Source organism: Cydia fagiglandana, chromosome 1 (genome assembly GCF_963556715.1).
Source record: "Cydia fagiglandana chromosome 1, ilCydFagi1.1, whole genome shotgun sequence".
In the NCBI taxonomy this organism is placed as follows: domain Eukaryota; kingdom Metazoa; phylum Arthropoda; class Insecta; order Lepidoptera; family Tortricidae; genus Cydia; species Cydia fagiglandana.
This window is the reverse complement of record NC_085932.1, coordinates 20348099-20369414: the sequence shown is the minus strand read 5'-3', so window position 1 is coordinate 20369414 and position 21316 is coordinate 20348099. Positions and strand designations below refer to the sequence as shown.

The following is a 21316-nucleotide window of genomic DNA, read 5'->3' as shown; positions in this document are numbered from 1 at the left end:
TGCTGTTTATATTAGATTTAGTATATGGTTAGGTACAGAAATTTACAAACTTAGGTATGTTTTATGTTTTCTTTGCCTCCTGGGTTCTCCTATATTCGAAGAATCTTTTCCCGATTATATTTCTAACTCCATAACTAAATTCAAAAGTCACACGGATCGCTTACTCGAAATTAGCCCTCATTATGCTCTTGTGATTCTTAAATTCTGCCTTTTTGTCCCTAAATTTACTTATGTGCTCCGCTGTTGTCCTTTTTGGAAACATCCAAATTTATTGTCGCCTATAGATGATTTGATCAAAATTAGTTTAGATACGATTCTAAACATTCAACTAAGTGAGCCTTCCTGGTCTCAAGCGTCCCTCCCTATTCGGTTTGGAGGTTTAGGAATTCGCAAAATTTCCAGTGTGGCTTCCCCAGCCTTTTTGGCGTCCACTCATAGCACGTCTGGTCTCATAGGAAATATCTTGAGGGCTTTGCCCACAAACTGTGAGATCGCGGGCTTTGGGGACGCCAAAAATGCTTTTAAAATTGCTTGCCCAGGCAAACAATTTCCAGACAACCCAAATTCACAAAGGAGTTGGGATAATGTTTACTGTGATTTAACCTACAATACTCTCCTAAACAACTATACAGGTCCAGACCGCGCGAGGCTTTTGGCGGTCGGAACCCGGGAAGCCGGTTACTGGCTACATGCCCATCCTTCGCCCAATACTGGTACTTGCTTGGATCCGGCCTCCCTTAGACTGGCGACTGGTTTGCGACTCGGGGTTTCGGTGTGTACGCCACACATATTATGCTCTTGTGGCACAGACGTGGACCGACTGGGACACCACGGATTATCTTGTCAAAAAAGTGCAGGCCGTTTTTCGAGACACGCGTCGCTTAATGACATAATCCGTCGGTCTCTTGCCACCATCAATGTGCCTGCTCTTCTTGAGCCGACTGGCATTATCAGAGATGATGGCAAGAGGCCCGACGGGGTGTCTTTAGTTCCTTGGAGCTTGGGACGGATGCTGGTGTGGGATGCTACCTGTGTAGACACGCTGGCACCGTCCCACCTCCAACGGACTACTGTAAAAGCGGGCGGGGCGGCGGAAAGCGCCGAAATTCTAAAACGTAACAAATATAACAGCCTCGGTAGAGAGTACCATTTTGTACCATTTGGAGTTGAAACTCTAGGTCCATGGGGTCCCAGCGCTCGTAAGTTGTTCGCAGAAATCGCGAAGCGTCTGGTTGACGTAACTGGTGACCGAAGGGCTGGCGGCTACCTCGCACAACGTATCAGTATTGCGATACAGCGGGGAAATGCCGCCAGCATCCTTGGTACAATGCCTCAGGGGCCTATTTTAGATTTAAGCTAGTTATTAATTTCGTTTAGTTGTACCACTGTATATATATTGTAGGTATAACTAGATATATGGTTTGTGTAATTAATATGTTTTAATACATACGTTGAATAAAAAATTTACAATTTCTACCTATTAATATAAAAAAAATAATAGGTATATAAAATATAAAAATATTAAAAAAATATTTTTAGTAATATTAATAGGTAATTTTGCGCTATAAATCAGAACAATAACAACAAAACCGGCCAAGTGCGAGTCGGACTCGCACACGAAGGGTTCCGTACCATTATCTAAAAAAACGGTCACCCATCCAAGTACTGACCCCACCCGACGTTGCTTAACTTCGGTCAAAAATGACGTTTGTTGTATGGGAGCCCCACTTAAATCTTTATTTTATTATGTTTTTAGTATTTGTTGTTATAGCGGCAACAGAAATACGTCAACTGTGAAAATATCAGCTGTCTAGCTATCACGGTTCGTGAGATACAGCCTGGTGACGGACGGACGGACGGACAGCGGAGTCTTAGTAATAGGATCCCGTTTTACCCTTTGGGTACGGAACCCTAAAAACAAAATTTCCTAAAGAAACTCCTATGAAACAAACAAAATTTAAAAAGACATCAACGCGTGCCGACTGAACCTCATTCACTTTGATTACTATACAACACCTTATCTTAAGTACCTACTATTTAAGACTAATGCCTTGAGCATAATAACGAGGACCATCAGCATTCATCAAATCGCGCCGCACCGCGGTCACAACGACATCGCTTACATAGGACACTTCTATGGGCATCAAAGGATTGATTGAGCCGCCTCGCGCCGCGTCCCGCCGTTTCGCTTCGGGATCGCGCGATGTTCGCCTACATAAGACGCTGCGTAAGCAAGATCCATATTTATTAGTGATGTACCGACTATTGATTTGGCCGACTAGCCGACTAGCCGACTAATCGGCGCTCGAATGGCCGATTAGTCGGCCGACTAGTCGGCTAGTCGGCCAGATCATTAGTTTCGTATAAGTTCAGGTGAAAAACAATAGTTTTGTTCCTTTGGTTGCGCTATTCATCATAATTTAGCTTGGCTAAAAGGTGTTCTACTTCACTAAAAGGTTCAAAGACCTATCACAAGAATCTTCGTTCAATTTCTGTCTTTAGTTCTTTTACTTTGCGATCCCGAGCATACCGTCAGTACAGTTTGTAGGAGGTATTTCCAAGGCTCTATTCCCCGTACGTAGTCGCCAGTTAAGAACCTATCCCCTGTGGTCAGCGTCTTTACGAGCAACGTGCCCTAACTAAGTCTCTAAATTTTGCAATAACATTAATAGTTCCTCATGGCTCCACCATTAAAAAAACAAAAACTGAATTTAAAAAAAATTACTATCGAACTGGCACATGAAGTTACACGAATCAGTTGAGATCGACCTGTATAGTTCGTTTTTTTTAGCATTAGAAAGAACTCCACAGAAGCAAGCGTGCAGTTTTTATCGGGCTCTTTAATTGTCAATAATTATTGAATTATCTAATGTAGCATGGTCAATACATATAATTTACTTCAAATTATTACCGCTAAAAGTGCCGGATTTGGAACCACAAGCTTACTTCTGCGAAGTTCTTTCTAATGCTAAAAAAAACGGACTATAGAGGAAAACATCAGTCCACCAACGTACGATAACGACCAAACGGTCAATTATATGAACAAAAGTTTTCGTAGGTATGCACCCTAAATAGGTATTTTAGTAAAATAAACATAAAACATATGGTAAATATTGTTTTTTTTTCTGTTTTTATTTCACTAATAAAGTGCCGACTAATCGGCCATTTTTGCCGACTAGTCGCCGACTAATCGCCGACTACAAATGTGGCCGGATAGTCGGCTTTCCCGACTAGTCGGCGACTAGTCGGTACATCCCTAATATTTATTAAAAAACTTTCAACTTTCAAGATTCTTACAGATTCTGTCAAACAACATCCCATTTGACAGTATCTGTCAACAATAATACTTAAGTAATTTTATTTTGTACTTAACCATGACAAAATATGATCTTACACTAAATTTGACAAAAAAGCTGTCAAATTTGACAGTTTGACAGATCATGTCAATATACACTGGGACACTATAACATGTCACTTTGTACCAAATATTCCCATACGAAACCCAAAAAGTCGCCCAAAAATATATAAGCACAGCGATCACTGGGGCTGCAAGTGCGTTGCCGGCCCTTAAGATGAGAAATGCAGTCTACAAAAAATTACCCAACATTGACATTTAGTACTTAACCATGACAAAATATGATCTTACACTAAATTTGACAAAAAAACTGTCAAATTTGACAGTTTGACAGATCATGTCAATATACACTGGGACACTATAACATGTCACTTTGTACCAAATATTCCCATACGAAACCCAAAAAGTCGCCCAAAAATATATAAGCACAGCGATCACTGGGGCTGCAAGTGCGTTGCCGGCCCTTAAGATGAGAAATGCAGTCTACAAAAAATTACCCAACATTGACATTTAGTACTAAACTATGACAAAATATAATACTTTACACTAAATTTGACAAAAACGAACAAATTTGACAGTTTGACAGATTATGTCAATATACCTACATTATGCCATGTCACTTTGTACTAAATATTACCATACACATAAATGCATGTATATAAGTAGCGTACACGAAGAGAGGCCTATAGGTCAGCAGTGGGCGACTGAAAGCGAAAATGATGATGATGATGATTACCATATAATTACCTATTCTATTCTATTCTATTCAATAATAATATTTTATTAATTTTATTTTGTACTTAACCATGACAAAATATGATCTTACACTAAATTTGACAAAAACTGTCAAATTTGACAGTTTGACAGATCATGTCAATATACACTGGGACACTGTAACATGTCCCTTTGTACCAAATATTCCCATACGAAACCCAAAAACTCGCCCAAAAATACATACGCACAGCGATCACTGGGGCTGCAAGTGCGTTGCCGGCCCTTAAGATGAGAAATGCAGTCTACAAAAAATTACCCAACATTGACATTTAGACATTTAGTACTAAACTATGACAAAATATAATACTCTACACTAAATTTGACAAAAAAAAACAAATTTGACAGTTTGACAGATTATGTCAATATACATTATGCCATGTCACTTTGTACTAAATATTACCATACACATAAATGCATGTATATAAGTGGCGTACACGAAGAGAGGCCTATAGGTCAGCAGTGGGCGACTGAAAGCGAAAATGATGATGATGATGATGATTACCATATAATTACCTATTCTATTCTATTCTATTCAATAATAATATTTAAGTAATTTTATTTTGTACTTAACCATGACAAAATATGATCTTACACTAAATTTGACAAAAACTGTCAAATTTGACAGTTTGACAGATCATGTCAATATACACTGGGACACTGTAACATGTCCCTTTGTACCAAATATTCCCATACGAAACCCAAAAACTCGCCCAAAAATACATAAGCACAGCGATCACTGGGGCTGCAAGTGCGTTGCCGGCCCTTAAGATGAGAAATGCAGTCTACAAAAAATTACCCAACATTGACATTTAGTACTAAACTATGACAAAATATAATACTTTACACTAAATTTGACAAAAAAAAACAAATTTGACAGTTTGACAGATTATGTCAATATACATTATGCCATGTCACTTACTAAATATTACCATAGGTACACATAAATGCATGTATATAAGTGGCGTACACGAAGAGAGGCCTATACTCAGCAGTGGGCGACTGAAAGCGAAAATGATGATGATGATGATGATGATGATGATGATGATGATTACCATATAAATCATGACCCGAACTTACTAACCCGAAATTACAAAAAAAAAAATAATCTATGTAAAACGGTCAAGTGCGAGTCGGATTTCAATATATCCATACAAAAAGTCATCAGCGCCTGATCACAAAACAGATAGGAACAGAAGTCAATCACATGTATGTACTTTACTTTTCATACCTACGCTCGGCGGTCGCTCTAGGGTTGCGATTGTTGCGAACTATGACTTATGCACAAAAAACTATCGTGGTAGTGGCACTCGTGTCTATCGTATCGTATCTCGTATCTAGTTGTTTGATTTATTGTTGAGGATGAAACGGGAAGAATGGAAATATAAATTAATAATAACATTAATAACTCAAATAGGTATTTTTATTTTAATGTCATTGTTATATTACAAATTTGCCACAGAAAATATCTTGCGATGATTTCGAGATAGGCGAAATTCACGATTATTATATTTTAAAGTGTAATAAATACGCATTCTCATGTACAATGTAATAAATGCGCATTCTCATTCTCTCTGAAACCACTGGTAGCTTAAAAAACGACACTTCACAGGTTAATGTTGAATTTAAACAACCGTCCACTGTACAGTTATAATAACTTTTTGTTTTGTTTTTCCATTATTGCACAAAAAAGTTCACAGACGCGTGTCTCAAGCGGATGGCACTCCCGCTCGCAGTGGTCCCAACCGGTCCGAGATATCGTGTCCGTGAGCAGTGTCTATGTGTGCGTTGCTCGAGCGCGCTTTGTATGTAGATTGATTTCTGTACCTATCTGTTTTGTGGCCTGATGGAGTTAATAGCAAAGTTTTTTCGTAAATTCGTACCTTCAGAACGATATATCTCGAAAACGGTAAGAGATAAAGCAAAATGGACTTCAGTTTTGAGCTGACGTTAGTACTAAGTACTAAACGATTAATGCATTTCCGTATACATAGACCTTTTTTGGGACCGATTTGGACAAAAAAAAAATCAAAAAATGAAAAATTAAAATTTGACCCGGGTCTAAAATCTTTATTTTTAGAGCTAGAGAGATGAAAAAAAAACCGTTTCTGTAAAATTTTAATATCATTTGTTCAACCCCAAATCCAACCATATAGTCTTGTAACTTTAATTAAAAAAAAATAACTTTGGTCAAAAATCACGTTTGTTGTATGGGAGCCCCATTTAAATCTTTATTTTATTCTGTTTTTAGTATTTGTTGTTATAGCGGCAACAGAAATACATAATCTGTGAAAATTTCAACTGTCTAGCTATCACGGTTCGTGAGATACAGCCTGGTGACAGACGGACGGACGGACGGACGGACGGACGGACGGACAGCGAAGTCTTAGTAATAGGGTCCCGTTTTACCCTTTGGGTACGGAACCCTAAAAAAAAAATACTAAACTTAAAATATACATGTAAGCTTAAGCCAGTTAAGCGTCTTGGGCTACGCTTACATGTTTAATTCATACAACTGCAGAAAATATAAATAAAATATTTGGGCCTTAATTATTTTCACGAAATTACAAATGTCGGCATCGTGGAGTGACTTATTCTTAGAGCATTTAATATCTGGAGACTTGGATGTCATTTTCCGTACAAAACAGTCTTACAATTTTTGCGGGGCACAGGCACGTCAAATGTATGGCTATACGTAACGTACAAATAGCCATGTCAGATAAACGTCAGCCCATAGAAAAGTTTGCACAATTATGCAAGATTTTCGGCAGAGGGATAAGCTCTTAATGGCGGCTTCGGTTATTAAATGCTCTAATGGCTTATTCTACGCACTATTCACATTCGACATGTGGTACAAACACGTGGTACAATCTATCAGCTTCCAACGTCAGTCGCTTAATTGATAAACACCCGAGTTAATGGTCAGCTTATCAGTTAACAGTTTATTATATTATCTATGATGGTTTTATCTGGACGCTCCCTTCCGACGTGTGGGGAAATGTTATGCATAACTTGTAAGTAGGTATTAAATTAACAGTCCTATAGTCTGTATCTTCAGGTATTTAAATAAAAGTAAACAAAATCTACCCTCAAATGTCTCCTTAAGCCAGTTTAGGGTAGTTGAAAACATTACACGATCAAATAATGTACGTTAAAATCAGGTCGTTCAGTCACAGATCCAGGCGGTTTTGTATTTGGTTGGTTAGCCAATAAATGTTCTAACTACCCGAAAATGTACAAATTATTAAAAACCTAAAGATACAGAGTATAGGCGTTTATTAAAGGTTAAAGTAACCGAGTACGACTTTCAAACCGGTCAAATCGAAACTGTCAAATTGTATGGGTTTCCATGACAAGACAATTTTAAATAATACCTAGTGACCTAATAGTCTACAATATTGTTCGATGAATGGCCCCTGTATGGTTTTATTTCATATTTCATATTTATTTAGCTTAGCTTACTGTCAACTGCAAATCGTTTTTGTACATCTCAAGTAGATGGAATGTTAACCGTACGATCGATGCACCACTAATCACCTTGTTTTGTGTGTCGGCAGATTTTTATTTTACTGTATGTTTAAATACCCTCCATGTTATTATTTAGTTCTTTCGCTAATTTCATGCAAAATAAATGTATTTGTGTAGTTTTAAGTTCTCATATAAGTGAATTGTCAAATTCTTAATGAAAATAAAGAATCTTAAACCTAAAAAAATTTATTTCGTAAATGCACGGATACATTACACGTCAAAACATTTTAAAGATAAGATAAGATTTTAAATAAGTATAAAAAGAAAGATACCGCTTGCTCTCATATTATTGTGCTGAAACTTGTTCATTCATCATTAGATTTATACGTATTTATTATTGCGGTGAAATTTCTACATTACTAATTGGTGGACGGAATTCGGAGAAGAAAGATAACCACGTCCCTGTACTGAAATAAAATTACTTCAAAACTATCAAGTTTAATAATTCGTTAAAAGAATTATGTAAATAAAGTGTAAACAGCTTCTTGTGTTAAGTTATTTTTAAACACAAGCCACGCTGGCTTGAAGTTTTCCAGACCTAAGCTACTTAAGGACCAATGGACTCGCATTTATTTGTCTGGCGGGCTCTCCGTTTCTCTTCGTTAGGGTTCGACCCGTTGCAGGTGACACCGGTATAATTATATATTATGTTACGGAGACTATTCTCTGAGGATTTACTTACCTTTGAGGCCAATTCGTACTTACATTGTGACATCAAAATTATATCTATATGATGTCAGTCGCCCATGCGTCTCGCTTGCGCCAATACATGTACGGATAAGTAAGAGCGAAATGCATGCGCGACTGATCATTTAGATACTATTTATGTCATAGTGTAAGTTTGAATTGGCGTCTTTGACAAAGACGATAGGATAATGTTTCTTTAACTGCCGATTATAATTAAAACACGCTTTTATTATTTAAGTCTTTTTTAGTTCATTAAAATTAGAAATATTTGGTTACAAAGTGTAACCTTTAAGCGCTACTTGCACCATTCCACTAATCCGGGGTTAACCGGTTAAATCTTAAGTTACCATGGTTACCAGTACAATTTGACACTGGGTTAACGGTTTAACCGCTTGACCCCGGGTTAGTGGTGGAAGTGGCGCTAAGTGATTAAAAAATTATAATTAAATAATTATTGTGACACCTGCAGCTAACATTCAGCGCGTAAGTGTTAAGTCTGTATACTTAATTTTCAAGAAAAAGAATAATTGTGCTACATTCGTTAGCACAACTAGCACAAGAGTGCTATTATGGAGGATGATTCTATTTCAAGAAATCATATGGATTCTATTAAATAAGAGTGAGCGAGATGCCTAATGATATGAAATGAGCAATTTATAAGGGCTTATCAAAACAAGATAAATATCTTAACAAATTTTTAATCCAGAGTCGGCTCCAATAATTTATATTAATTGGTGCGCGTGAGATCTACTCGGAGTTGAGTCAAGGTACCATTCTTGTTCTAGCTCTATCTACTGATATACCCGAGGAATTCGACGAGAAAAAAATGATTCTGGAATAAAAGGTAAAAACCCGGGCATCGGCCATATTTCTTTCGCAAGTTTCATGCGGAGCGCCATATGTTTTGTGTCTCAAATTTCCTGCCTCTTTACGTTTTCGCATCACTGAAAATCTATAGCTTAATATTCTGCGAAACGTTAAGTATTTCAATCAGACACTCCTAGCCCGTTAACATCGAGCGAAACGCAGCATTGATGGCGCCCTGTTGCGATGATTGCCCTTTGTTGCCGAAATGATTGCGAAAACACCGATGATTTCAACGATCTAACCATCTGCCATATAAGATAACAGAAAAAGTAAGGGCAAATCGCCTAGCGTGGTACGGGCATGTGATGCGGAGGGATGAAAGTCATGTGACGAGAAAGGTATTACGAATGAATGTGGAGGGAAGTACGAGAAAAGGAAAACCGAGGAAAAGGTGGATGGACTGTGTGAGAGATGATATGAAACGAATGCAAGTGAATGTTGAAATGACGGGCGACAGAGAGATGTGGAAGAGAAAGACATGCTGCGCCGACCCCAAGTGAATGGGACAAGGGCAAGAGAATGATGATATAAGATGACTATCGGCAGGGGTGCGAAACTCCTGACTCCGGCCAAACTCGGCTCCGCTCGGCTCAGCATTGCTCCGAGCAATTTTAGGGTTGGCACCACTTGACTTCCTTTTGCGTGCACGACCACAAATAAGATTATCACTTGAATTTTGACAACCCTAAATAGCCGAAAGGGATAGTGCCATATGTTAGAAAGTGATAGCATGATTCGACCCTGAACCGCTGTCAAACTTCGGTTTTATAGGAAGTTTCCTTTCTGTACGGTAGTAACTATTACTTATTCTGTGCTATCGGCACTATTCGAACTTTAAGATACGTCTAATATTTCAGCTAGATACGATATGGATTAGATATGTCAGTGTCAAATGTGACGTTTCTTCAAACAAAAATGTCACTTTTGACACGGACATATCTAATCCATATCGTATCTAGCTGTAATATTTGACGTGTCTTAAAGTTCGAATCGGGCAGTATAAAGTCTATATGTACTTGGCCGGCCGTATTCGAACTTCAAGATATTCACAAGAGACGACACGTACTTGATCCATTCTAGATACGTTATAGTTTAGATATCAACTAGTTCTCTTTTGCTGCGCAATTCGGGCAACCAATGTCACTTTTACGTTAGATAGAGTAAGATATCTATTAGATGTGAATTGGATCTCTAAGTCATATCCTGTGGAAATCGTTCAAGAGTATCTTTAGAATCGCGCAAATGTCAAATTTGACAGGTTAGATCTTAAACATTAGTTATCGTATCTTGGTGATGTCTAAAAGATATCTAATAGATGCCTATTTCAAAATCCGAATCGGGCCCTTTGTCTGGTACTAGTTTTCTTGCTAGATACAATGCGTTTCGACCAGAGATGTGCCAGGATGCGTAGCGAGGGAAGTGTTTGTTAAGAACCAATAGAATCAGTTCATTTGTTTTCCTCGCTCAGCGTGTAGTGATTCTATTGGTTTTTAGGGTTCCGTACCCAAAGGGCAAAACGGGACCCTATTACTAAGACTCCGCTGTCCGTCCGTCCGTCCGTCTGTCACCAGGCTGTATCTCACGAACCGTGATAGATAGACAGTTGAAATTTTCACAGATGATGTATTTCTGTTGCCGCTATAACAACAAATACTAAAAAGTACGGAACCCTCGGTGGGCGAGACTGACTCGCACTTGTCCGGTTTTTAAAAACACATCCCTCGCTACGCATCCTCGCTCATCTCTGGTAGAAACGCAGCCAAATTTGCTATGGAATGACAGATGCGACGAAAAGTCGCGTCATAATTTTCATACATTATGGCTTATGAATTAATAAAATTAGTCTCAATGGGCGGTTTCTGTTTACGATTGTTACTCGGCGAGATCCCCCGGTATGAACGTTTCATTACTTGTAAAGCAAACAACTTCGAGCACATAATGATTATTAAAAAAAAAATCAAAAGTCAAATGGAGCAAATTAAATATGGCAAATCTAGAAACAGCTTTTGTTTTAGACAAAGGGTAAAAGCGATTCCGCCGTGCCGCACTTTTCCTATCTGCCGGCCTAGCCAAGGTTACAATCGCTATCGCTTCGACAACGAAAAGCATTATGTCTCTCTATCACTCTTCCATATTAGTGTGACAGTGACAGTTGCGTTTCGATCGCTACGGAGCGTAAGCGATTGGCATCTTGGCTACGCGGCCCGTCCCGCCATGCAAAATGTATCTATTTTTAATTTGAACCTTGTTTATATTATTTGTGGGATGAGTTTCGTTTGTTTAAGAAAGGAACGAAACAAAGGAAATACTATTTTATTTAGTTTATGAAAGGTTCTAATTTGAAACAGAGTGGATATTGTAAAGCACATTGGGACTTACGAGGTTAACCTAAGTTTATATTCATACGTAGCTATATAAGATATCTATTTGTTATTTCAACTTAATACACACTAAAAAATATCGTACCCCAACTAACTAAATACTTACCATTAATAATATTGTTAGCAATATTACGTATTTCATCCAGTAAAATTCATATTGGGACTAAATTTTTTGAGATAAGACCTAGCTAGATCGATTTTACGGCCCCGAAAACCCCCATATATACCAAATTTCATCGAAATCGTTAGAGCCGTTTCTGAGAGATATACATAAATGAATAAATAAATATACAAGAATCTCGTTTAAAGTTATTAGATTTAAATGTTGTTAAAAGTTATTGGTAAATATGTTTCTATAATTGGCTTACATGATACACGTATAAAGGATATCGCACACATATCACATCGGCACTGCCCGTATTGTCACCAAATAGTCAATCAAAGCGCGTGATGTCGGTGTGGCCATAAAGGTGGCCACTGACGGCTGCCGTCCAACAGTCCAAATAGCGTGACTGCAATCCAAAATCGGTCAGTGAATGTCAAAAACGTACAATGTTTAATATTAGGATGCCGTCCATTTGGATGAATCCATTGTAATGGCATCCATTTGGAAGGCTCGTCAGTGGTCTGCTTTAAAGTTGAGGTGAATGTAACAAATAATAATTAAGTATCTAACTTTACATTCAGGTAACCAAAGGTAATAGGGTGTATTTCGTCGGTGTATACGGGTAATTTCGGAAATTGGGTAATTCAAGATATCATTGAAAAATCACTTATTTTCCGTTGTAATAAGAGTCTGTTTTCGGGATTATCCCCTATTTTTTTTATTAGTTTTATTCCTTTCGTAATTACCCGACCACACCTTACAAATTTAAAAGAGAAAATAATTATAAAATATAAAAAAGAAATACCTATTAAGTATAGTATAGTGAGATAGTAGTATTTTACCAACGAAATACGATTAAAGGATGACCGTTAGACCGGGCCGTGTCCGGGCCGAAGCTTTCGGGGCATCGTTTTGTATGGAAAGCATCACATGAATGATAACCTGTCATGACATAGAAAAGTAAGCCCCTGAAGCTCCGACCCGGACAGCCGGACACGGCCCGGTCTAACGTGAGTCATCCTTAACTGTTATTTATGATTTTATTGGCCGATTTTTCACTTAATCGGATACGTATGCTTTTTAACAGGGTGTTTCCAAGGCAACAAAAGCAAAGGTGGTAAAGGCGTGGAGTTAACTTTTAAGTGGATGAAGTTTCAAATTCAACTACCGAAACAGAAATATTTGAAATTTGTCAATATTTTCTTATATTCGCTGTCATCTTCTTTTAAAACAACTTTATTACCTTATAAACAAATATTATTATTTAATGTATTTTTAATACATATTATGAGTAGTAAAAGAAAAGTTATGAAGTACCGAAATGACTTCTAGACGAAGAGTTAAAATTAAAAGTCTCTGTTAAACCTTGATAGATTAAACAATTAATCTCTAAGGACAAGCCTTTAAATTAACCAATACGAATTGAAATGATACTATGTTAAGATTGCCATTATGCATAATGTCCTATATAATATTGTGTTATGTCAGTGGTCGGTTGCTACGAGTATATAAGAGGGGAAGCGTGCGGCTCTGCGCGTCATTCTCGTAGCAACTTTCGTAGCCCGTAGCACCGTAGCAATCGCAATGGGGTAAGTCCACATTTCTTATTCTAAATGATTTTTAAAACGTGTTATTTCATAATTTAAAACGGGTTTATTCATATTGAGTGAAAAACAATAATAATTTAAAATTAACATTTATAAAATAAAAGCAGCACAGACAATGCGTTAATGCATAGAAAAATATTACTTCAAACAAACTTTCATATTCATTTACATTATAGTTTTTTAACAAGTTTCTAGAAAGTTATAAAGTTATGCCTTAAAGTATGCAGACTCCGTGGCATCAAATAAATAATTAATTAAAATATCTTTAGCTCTTCATTTCTGTTTAACATGAATAAATATTAATGTTCTATTCATTGTATGCACGGACTGCCGTTGAGATGGATGCAACATCAACATCCCTTACTCGTAGTAGTGTAGGTACAAGATATTGTTTTTTTTTGTATCACTGAACATTATACATATTTCTCAATTAACATAAATTTACTACTCTTAATGTTAAATATGATTTTGTTCTTGTTATTTTTAGATATATCTAAATTATTTAAACAGTAAATTAATGTATACCGGGTGTGGCCTGTAACACGAGCAAATAATTAAAACATAGATTGTACTCCTCAAACGGTGACACTTTTGTTCAACAACTTTTAAAAATTATGAAGTATTTAGACTCCCTATTTTTCTTACAAAATAAATATTACCTTCAATGGACGCCATCGCCACGCCATATCATTGTAATTGACGTTGCTTGTCACGCCTTAAACAGAACAAAATTCGCAATACATTGCGTCGTAGAATAAACTTTAAAGTGTATTAAAAATCAAACCACAAGTTATTTTTAAAAGTTGCTGAACAAATGTTGGTCAGTATGAGGAGTACAGCCTACAGTTTAATTTTTTGCTCGTATTACAGGCCACACCCGGTATATTTATTTAACTTTATTCCACTAGAAAAAAAACTCGTAATAAACACTTTCCTGCAATTAACCATAACTATTATTTTGAAACTATTGTTACGTGTCGTACGACGACGATAAAACTACTAGGAAAAGCAATAGAACTCTGAACTGTTTTTATCGGATTCTGCTTAGCCAAGTGTAAAAATATGGGTGCACAAATCACACTCCAAAATATGTCCCATAGCTCTTATGTCAGCGAATTAAGAACTATGGGACATATTTTTCAGTAAGAGTCTACACCCATATTTTTACACTTGACTGTACCTATTTACTGTGGTACCTACCTAATACAATATGGATAAGTATTATAATAATCAAAATAAGTATATTTTTACGGCTTATGTATATTGATCTGAATTTAGACCACCACGTCTCCACAAACCAGGTAGGGCGATAAAATAAGGAATTAGGCGTATTAGGAACACCCGTATTTTTTACATTCTGTATATCTCGCCTTTTGGTAATTGGACTGCAAAGGTGGGACATTGACAATTACTTTTGTACAATTACTTTTGTTTTTTTGTACGCCCCGGCTTCGCATGGGTTAACAAATTATACATCTAATAAACCTTCCTCAATAATCACTCTATTGATAGGTGGAAATCGCGTTAAAATCTGTGCAATACTTTTTGAGTTTATCGCGAACAAACCCAAAAACAGACAGACGCGTGTAGTGATAATTAATTGTATCCAGTATCACAAGTAAGGTAACTCCAGATGTTCTAGACTATGGACCCCGATACATATAAGAAAATGTAAACTGTACTTAAGGTTTTCAATCCATAAATAGATTAATTTGCGTAGTGTTGCTGAAACTGGTAGATATCATAGTGTAACTTAATATGTCAGAAATAGACACGTACTATCTAGTTTAACTAAGTGAAGTAAAAAACAAAAAAAAAACGATAAAGAATTAAAATTAAAATATACAACCAAAATAATTCCATTTAATTTCTTTGAAAAAAAGGGAACTGCCTTCAATGTACATAATGTGTATAGTATGTGTCACCAAAGTATATTATATTTTATCTTAACATCCTTGATAATTGAGGCGAGAACGATTTGAGGAAAAATTGTGCCGGAAGAAGCTTTGAGGCAAAAATCCACGATTCATAAATAACATGAAATTTGTGGCTTCCCCATAATCAGTGTTTATGGCCTGAATCCGGCAGCATTCGATCCGCGTAGTACGCGGCTATTACATTGCTAAATATTATAATAATATCTATGATATAAAAGAAGTTCCATTTTTTAAGACTTTTTTTAGTCTGTTTTAGATTTTTGATATTTTTTTTGTGTGCTAATACACGCTTGGAATACATTTTTCTAGACATCATGACGAATTTTATGAGGTATCACACGTATTATTAGGAGTAGTATCTTTATTTTTCACCGTTTTCAGGATCTCGAACAGACTATTTATAATAATCGGGAATCTAATATTTAAATGAATAAATTATACTACAACATTTAATGAGGAGAAAAACGAACTACTAAGTAGCACGGTATTTGAATTACACATGTAATTCAAATACCGTGTATATAATGTAATTAATGTACGGTCCTTTATCTGCACGTATATCATAAACCCACTAACATGCGTTCAAAAACCGCAAATTACGGGCAGCATTGAATAACTGTTTTGTTAAAACAAATATCTTATTTGTAGAAATGTCATTATGTACATACTTATTGTGTAATAACAACATCAATTTCAATTCGATATTGACATCAAAATTTAGAATATCTCTGAAAAGCAACGGACTTTTGATTTGACCTCAATTCTAATATCAGTCGAGATGACGTTTTATTCGAAATAAAATGTCAATTGCAATTATTTGCTATTAATAAGTTTTCTTGCTTAATGATTGAAGGTAGGCATCTGTTTAAATTTAATCTTAAAATACGCAGTTAAGAAAATATGCGGATAAAATACTACAAAGGAAAAAGTAGTTAATGACTGGTAGGATAATATTGGATTAAACTTTCGAGTTGCCTATGTCCATGATTAAAACATTCTCTATTCTCTTCTTTATAATACAAATAAGATTCTAACGTTATGCTTTAAAACTGAATTCGAATCTTTTCTATCTCCTTAATACTTTGCTACCGTTTAAGTACCTAAGAAAAAAAAACGACAACAAATAAGTTGCCTGAAAAACTATTAGTTACTTCTGCTGCTGACTGTACGTGCAGTGCCCTGTTTATCAAAAGCTTGTAACTTGTAATACAAGTAGAAGTCCCTTTCTAACAAAAGCTGTCAAAAAGGGACTTCCACTTGTATTACAAGTTACAAGCTTTTAATAAACAGGGCACAGGTCGATTTACAAGAGCTAGCACGAATGGAATAAATGAGTTAATAAAAATATCGGCTGCTATTTAACTGATCACCAGATTTAATAAAATTTAATACCAACAAAAATGTACTTTACCACCCTAAAATAATGAATGATCACCAAAATTATAACACCATTTTAATGTGAAATGATTACCAATTTTATTACATTTTACTATCCTATTAAAGGAAATGACACCAAACTAATCATTATTAACCCAAAAATTGTAAATGATTACCAAATTTCAAACCCCATTTTAATGTCAATTGATTACCAAATTTTCACATCGTGATATCCTATTAAATAAAATGACACCAAAATAATCATTGTAAACCCAAAAATAGTAAATGACCACCAAAATTAGAACTCCATTTTAATGTAAAATTATAACCAAATTTTTAAATCTTGCTATCCTATTAAAGCAAATGACTCCAAAATAATCATTGTAAACCCGAATATAGTAAATGACCACCAAAATTGTAACCACAATTGTTTCTGTATGGGTCACAGATCAAACCTAACCTAACCCACTTTTCTAGTAGAATTTCGTTTCTGTAAGGGTCGCAGTTCAAACGTAACCTAACGCACTTTTCTAGTAGCATTTCGTTTCTGTATGGGTCGCAGTTCAAACCTAACCTAATCCACTTTTCTAGTAGCATTTCGTTTCTGTAAGGGTCACAGTTCAAACCTAACCTAACCCACTTTTCTAGTAGCATTTCGTTTCTGTAAGGGTCGCAGTTCAAACCTAACCTAACCCACTTTTCTAGTAGCATTTCTTTTCTGTAAGGGTCGCAGTTTAAACCTAACCTAACCCACTTTTATAGTAGCAATTAATTTCTGTAAGGGTCGCAGTGCTAACCTAGCCCACTTAACTGATAGTAGTACAAACCTAACCTACTTTTCTAGTAGCATTTCAGTATGCTCCTAGAAAAGTAGGTTAGGTTAGATAGGTATATGGTGCGGGGTACGGGGGGTTGAGCGGGAGGGGCTAATAATTTTGGCAGCATTTTACTTTATTTGGTAATATGTATAAATTTTTTGGTAATCATAGTGTTTATTTAGGTGAAAATATCGCATTAATTTGGTCTTCAAGATTTGGTGATCATTAATGATTTTTGGTAATCATTCAATATATTTGGTATTCGAATACAATTTGAAGTGCAGTCGTAATTAAAACGGTGGTACTTTTGTAATTTTAGGCCTTATTTTTTTGGTGTTCAGTAATTTTTTTTGGTAAGCATGATTTTTTTTATTTAGGGTACCAAAGTATTTTTTGGTGGTCATTATATTTGTAGCCAAAAATATCTATGTGTGTATCATATTAATCAATAAAATGGTGGATCTGACTGTATACCAATACAGGTGTCAGATTTCGCGAATCACCCTGTAATACGAATTCTTTGAGTTATTACCATTGAAGAGACTGTGCAGAGCAATATAATGCTTAAAACATAAGGAGAATGAATAGGTAATAGCAGCCTATGGGCCAGATTCGGATTTTGAAATAGACATCTATTAGATATCTTTTAGACATCACCAAGATACGATAACGATATGTTTAAGATTCTAACCTGTCAAATTACACATTTGCGCGATTCTGGAGATACTCTTGATCGATTTCCACAGGATTAATATGACTTAGAGATCCAATTCACATCTACTAGATATCTTACTCTATCTAACGTAAAAGTGACATTGGTTGCCCGAATCGCGCTGCAAAAGAGAACTAGTTGATATCTAAACTATAAATTATCTAGAATGGATCTAGTACGTGTCGTGTCTTGTGAATATCTTGAAGTTCGAATACGGCATTATGTGAATTGCCTCGCGGAGCATGCCGGGACACCTGTTGCTAGTTGGGTTATTCATGCCAGATTTCGTTGAGCGCTGAGCTTGAGCAACAGGGGCACACGAAATTCTATTGTTGCGATCAAACTATTTAAATACCTATATAACACAATTGCAAAAAAAGAATCGGGAAAACGCGTGGATATCATTAAATATATGTATCTGTTAATCTGCAAGGTACTTGTAATATGGGCTTTGTTGCCTGATTTTTTTTTTTCAATAGCCTAGTTTGTGTCCCACTGCTGGGCAAAGGCCTCCCCCTTCTTCCGCCACTCGTCACGGTTTTGTGCATGTTCCCGCCAGTCGCTGCAAAATTTGCCTGATTAAATTTTTTAAATGAAATAAATAAATAATAGCGTAAGTAGTCATAGTTTCCGATCTAAAAGATGCACACTGATTTTTCTTTCCCACTACGCCAAAATACGCTACATTAACGAAATTACTTATTTCGCGCTACGCTGTAGCGTTAAGACGGGACGGGATACATACACATTTTTTATTTATGTCAGTACTAGCTGTTGCCCGCGACTTCGTCCGCGTGGAATCGTATCTTCAACATTTTACATCTTTCGTACCTATAATTTTTATATCCAAGCAATGTTGAAATTAAATAAGTACTTTTATTTTTTAGCAAGTTGTATGAAGTTTTAAGTCAAGTGGATTTTGATTTTGGTTGTTGGTTGCTGAAATTACTTTTCTTGTATTCTCATAATAGGTACCTATGCCCTTATACAAAGATTCAAGTTCCGCTCTCACAAAATATCTGATCTCCATACAAACTTTCAACCCCTTTCTCACCACCTTGGGGGATGATTTTCAAAAATGCTTGAATTAGTTTTCATGTTTTTTAATTTAATAAATTTTTTTGCAAGAAGTTCAAGTTCCTAGTTTAAAATAAAATTTGCACCCGAAGACAAACTTTCGTCCCCTTTTTAACCCCCTTAGGGGTTGAAATTCCAAAAACGTTGCAATTACTTTTTTTTGTAATCGGCTATTATGCCTTTCTAAGAAGTTTCAAAACCATTTGTAATGTATTCAAACTTTCAACCCCTTTTTAACCCTGTTAGGGGATGAATTTTACAAAACGCTGAAATTACTTTTCCTGTCTTCTAATAATATCCCTAAATACAAAGATTCAAGTCCCACACTCGAAAAAATGTTTGATATCCATACAAACTTTCAATCCCTATTTCACCACCTTAGGGGATGAATTTTCAAAAACGCTGAAATTACTTTTCTTGTATTTTAATAATATATATTTTACCGAAGTTTCAAATTCCTAGCTCAAAAGAAAACTTTAACCCCATACAAATTTTCATCCCCTTTTTAACCCTGTTAGGGGATGAATTTTACAAAACGCTGAAATTACTTTTATTGGTTTTTAATAATATCCCCAAATACAAAGATTCAAGTCCCGCGCTCGAAAAATTTTTTTGATATCCATACAATCTTTCAACCCCTTTTTCACCACCTTGGGAGATGAATTTTCTAAAACGCTGAAATTGGTTTTCTTGTATTTGAATTTGATACATTTTTACAAAGTTTCAAGTTCCTAGCTTAAAATAAAATTTACACCCGAATACGAACTTTCAGCCCCTTTTTAACCCCCTTAGGGGTTGAATTTCCAAAAACATTTCAATCACTTTTTTTTTGTAATCGGCTATTATGCCTTTCTAAGAAGTTTCAAAGCATTTGTAATGGATTAAAATTTTCAACCCCTTTTTAACCCTGTTAGGGGATGAATTTTACAAAACGCTGAAATTACTTTTCCTGTATTCTAATAATAACCCTAAATACAAAGATTCAAGTCCACCACTCGAAAAAATTTTTGATATCCATACAAATTTTCAACCTCTTTTTCACCACCTTAGGGGATGAATTTTCATAAACGCTGAAATTACTTTTCTTGTATTTTAATAATATATCTTTATACGAAGTTTCAAATTCCTAGCTTAAAAGAAAACTTTAACCCCATACAAACTTTCATCCCCTTTTTAACCCCCTTAGGGGTTGAATTTCTCAAAATCGCTTCTTATCTCTTGTACACTTTATAAATACAATCTGGTGTGCAAATTTCGACTTTCTGGCTTTTGTACTAGTTTCGGCTCTGCGTTGATGAATCAGTCAGTCAGTCAGGACACTTGCATTTATATATATAGATAGATAGATGAATTGCAGTCACTAAAATTCATAATGTTGGTTTATTAACAAGTGACATCACTGTGTCGTGTTTTAATTACTATTAATAGGTGTTGGTTTCTATGTCTGTCAGTTTATATTTATTAAAAAGCTCCACGTTGATGATTTCTTGGAATTTGTAAGATTCCTTTATAGAAATATTCGTAGTGTAAAAAACGGCTAGATAATTAGATACAGATACAGAATGCTGTTCCACGCAATTTCTTTCTGCGTTTTAGTTTCGGAATTTTTAGGAGCCGTTTTTGCTACAGAATTACCTACAGCCGCCCGACATCTGTCAGCCCTTCGCGTTTTGGCCTCCAGATTGCACTCGTAATTACGTGTTTTGTTTACAAGCTAGAAGTTTAATTTTATTACTACCTAGCTATCTACCCAATAATTTAATTCTAAATCGAGAAATGTAAAAATGGTCCCTTCTTGAAAAAAATAAATTCACTGTGTAAGTATTCGAAAAAATAAAGAATATAAAAATGTGGGGCATCCAATTTCTTGGCAATTTTTGTTAGGTTTGTATGCCTAGATACGTTGTAAGTTTTCTGACGCCTAATACGGAGTTAAGGAGTGTCAAACTCTGCAAAGGAGCGGTTAGTAAATAGTAATAGTAATTATATCATAGATTCCTGCAATAGGTTTAAATATATTGATCATACCTATTTAATTCCAATTTAACTAATCCATTTTGAGGGCACTTTACTTTATACATTGGCACATTACA

At 35.8% G+C, this 21316-nt stretch overlaps 1 protein-coding gene across 1 annotated transcript in view; it reads left to right on the top strand.

The window, feature by feature from the left end:
* Positions 1-13214: 13214 nt before the first annotated feature.
* The window catches only part of LOC134671107 (myosuppressin-like), a 33352-nt gene continuing 25250 nt past the window's right edge, over positions 13215-21316 (top strand). Inside the window, exon 1 of the mRNA XM_063528893.1 lies at positions 13215-13284. Within this exon, the coding sequence (XP_063384963.1) occupies positions 13280-13284 (5 nt within the window). The 5' untranslated portion in view covers positions 13215-13279. The remainder of the gene's footprint in view (positions 13285-21316) is intronic.